Source organism: Nicotiana sylvestris, chromosome 8 (genome assembly GCF_000393655.2).
Source record: "Nicotiana sylvestris chromosome 8, ASM39365v2, whole genome shotgun sequence".
NCBI lineage: Eukaryota > Viridiplantae > Streptophyta > Magnoliopsida > Solanales > Solanaceae > Nicotiana > Nicotiana sylvestris.
In genome coordinates this window covers 58650010-58653502 of record NC_091064.1, presented here as the reverse complement: position 1 = coordinate 58653502, position 3493 = coordinate 58650010, and the positions used below count along the sequence as shown (strand labels likewise).

The window sequence follows — 3493 nt, the reverse complement described above, 5'->3', positions numbered from 1 at the left end:
GATTGATTATTGTTGCATAATTGTTTCTAGCTGTTGCGCAATTTCTTTTGGTTGCACCTGCTTCTTGCAAGGTTGCTTTGGATTGTACCTGTTTCATGTTTTCAAACAAAGAACAATTGTTAGTTTGAAATGGTGGTTGGTTTTTGTGGCCTTGATTGTTTTGATCTCGCCCCAACTCTTTCGATGAAAACATCTATTGCTTGCTGGCTTTCTTGAGATTGATCTCTTTTCTAAAACACAGGGATCTTGACTTTTCAAAATTTCACATGATGATTCACCCGTGTGGGGCTTTGGCCCTTTAATCTTATTTTGCCTTTGTGAGCACTTGACTTTGGATTTCTTTCTTTTTCAATAATTTTGACTCTGTAGCATCGGCCATCATGGCCAGTCGAGATCGACTTGATGCACCTACTGAGGCCGGATGTTTTTCCTTAAATTTAGCTTTTGTTAAGCAGAACCCTATAAAACAAATCTTGCCATATTTTCTTTGTATTAGTTTCGGAGAAGGATTAAACCGAAAGGGATTCAAAGAAAAGTAAACAAAGGACAAGATAATGAATTTAACAAGAAGTGTACCTTTCGAGGAAGAAGAAAGAGGGACTTATCTGGAGTGCATGCACACTTCAATAGACATGACATGCTTCTTGGACTGGATACCCAATCTGTGCGACCATCCAATCTCTCATAAACCCACCATAACTCGTGTCTTGAAACCGAGAAACCTTTCCATGACTTTATCAGTGCCGATGGTTGCAGGGAATTCCTTATTTTTGATCAATGGCGCCCTTTGCGGGTTTTCATCAATTGACCTCTCTCATTTCTCTTCTTACCATTGCCTTATAGTGCTCTTTGCGAGTTTTCACTAACAAGACTCTCTCATTTTCAGTTTCTCTGCTCACCATCGCCTTACGGTGCCCTTGTGGATTTTCGCCAACAAGACTCCCATTTTATTTCTCTCATTTTTATTGTATCGGATCCAATAGTTGCGTTCTCCGATCCTTGAACATTCTCACCGATTGATCGAAAGGACTTGAACAGGGTTTTGGGGAAAAAAGAAATTGGATCAAATTACAACTTTGGAACAATTCAGGCGGGATCATCGCCGAACCATTATAACATCTGCCCAAGTTTCACTTTTGGGGGAATTTGGATTTTTATTTTGGTGTGACTGAACCCTAGAGAGAGGCTGCCTACGTATCCTTTCGGAATCAAGTCGAACGTAGTTCAAGGAAACTTTGTTTTTGATGATGATTTTATTATTTATTTATTTATTTTTACAAATCTTTTCGGGTTCCAAAGAGGGTGATTAAAGAAAGGTCATCGGCTCGACGGGTTGGCAAAAGGTTGAAGTATTTGGGGTAGCGAGAATGAAAGCCTTCGTCATCCCGATCGGACAATATTGCTATCATAGAAGGATTAAACGTAATACCTCTTGACCGCATCTGCATTGACAGTTGTTTCAGAGTCATTTCCTTCAATGTCTCCCAGGCACAATGACCCTTTTGGCAACAATTTTCTTATAATGTATGGGCCCTTCTAGTTTGGAGCGAACTTTCTTTTTGCCTCCTTGTGATGTGGGAGAATACGTCTCAAAACGAGTTGCCCCACTTCAAAATTCCTGGGCTGCACTTTCTTGTTGTAGGCACGGGCCATTCTTTGTTGATACAACTGCCCGTGGCAAACTGAGGCCATCCGCTTTTCATCAACCAGGGTTAGCTGTTCTAGATGGGTCTTGACCCACTCACTATCCTTAATCTCGGCTTCAACAATGATTCGGAGAGAAGTAATTTCAACTTCTATGGGTGTTACGGCTTCAGTGCCATAAACCAATAGATAGGGTGTTGCTCCAACTGATGTGCGCACAGTTGTGCGATATCCCAATAATACAAACAAAAACTTTTCATGCCATTGTCTAGAACTTTGGATCATCTTCATAAGAATCTTCTTGATGTTCTTGTTTGCTGCTTCAACAACACCATTGGCTTTGGGCAGATAAGGGGTAGAATTCTGATGCGTGATCTTAAGTTGTTCGCATATCTCCCTCATCAAATGACTATTCAGATTTGTAGCATTGTCCGTAATGATAGTTTTAGGAATACCAAAAAACGGCAGATGATGTTGAAGTGCACGAAGTCTACCAATGCTTTCTTATTGACGACTTTGAGAGTGACTGCTTCAACCCATTTTGTGAAGTAGTCAATGGCAACCAATATGAATCTATGCCCATTTGAAGCTTTTGGCTCTATTGGCCAAATGACATCCATACCCCAAGCAACGAACGACCACGGTGCTGACATAGGATGCAATTCCTAAGGTGGTGCATGAATCAGGTCACCGTGCACCTGACACTGATGATATATTCGGACAAAACTAAAGGAATCCTTTTCCATAGTCATCTAGTAATAGCCTGCTCAAAGGATTTTCTTTGCAAGGACGTATCCATTCATATGGGGACCGCACACTCCCGTGTGCACATCATTCATGATTCTTTCGACCTCTTTGGCATCCACGCATCTTATAAGGTTTAGATCCGGAGTCACTTTGTACAAGACCTCTCCGCTCAAGAAGAAACCACTAGGAAGCCTTCTAATGGTTCCCTTTTGGTCTCCATTGGCTTGCTCGGGATATTCATTTATTTTCAAAAATCTCTTGATATCGTGATACCGTGGCTGAACATTTGGTTCCACCTCAACTGTATTACAATAACCATTCCTTTCTCGGATTTGGATTTCCAACGGGTCAATGTGGACATTGCCTGGATATGGCAACATCGAGGCCAAAGTAGCGAGTGCATCAACCAACTCATTGTGAAATCGAGGAATGTACCTGAACTCGACTGACTTGAACCACTTGTTAAGATCTTCCACATGTTGCCTGTATGGAATAAGCTTGACATCCCGAGTTTCCCATTCACCCTGAGCTTGTTGGATAATCAAATCTGAATCTCCCATGATTAACAATTCTTCCATCTCTTGGTTGATTTCCATGTTCATGCCCATAATGCAAGCTTCATACTCGGCCGTGTTGTTTGTGTATAAAAACCTAAGCCGGGTTGTGGCCAGATAGTGCTGACCAGTGGGTGAGATCAAGATTGCCCCAATCCCGACACCTTTTGCGTTCACAACTCCATCGAAGAACATTTTCCAAGCATTGGTGTCTTATGAAATTACCTCAGCTGCATTTACATCCTCGTCCGGAAAATAAGTACTCAAAGGCTGATATTCATCATCAACAGAATTTTCCGCTAAGTGATCTGCTAAAGCTTGAGCTTTCATTGTCGTGCGGGTGACATAGACTATGTAAAACTTGGTGAGTAGGATTTGCCATTTTGCTAACCTCCCTATGGGCATCGGTTTTTGGAATATGTACTTCAAAGGATCCAACCCGGTGATGAGATAAGTGGTGTAGTCCAACAGGTAATGCCTAAGCTTCTGAGCGACCCAAGTTAGGGCACAGCAAGTCCTTTCCAACAAAGTGTATTTGGCTTCGTAAC

The 3493-nt window shown here is 41.8% G+C and overlaps 1 protein-coding gene across 1 annotated transcript; it reads right to left on the bottom strand.

The window, feature by feature from the left end:
* Positions 1 to 2411: 2411 nt before the first annotated feature.
* LOC138875085 (uncharacterized) lies at positions 2412 to 3140 on the bottom strand. Its single transcript, XM_070153905.1, has one exon. The coding sequence runs from the start codon at positions 3138 to 3140 to the stop codon at positions 2412 to 2414; it is 729 nt and encodes a 242-aa protein (XP_070010006.1).
* Between the last annotated feature and the right edge of the window lie 353 nt (positions 3141 to 3493).

Excerpts from the sequence above, each read along its gene's own strand:
- LOC138875085 (XM_070153905.1), bottom strand. The coding sequence starts at position 3,140 with ATGTTCTTCGATGGAGTTGTGAACGCAAAAGGTGTCGGGATTGGGGCA.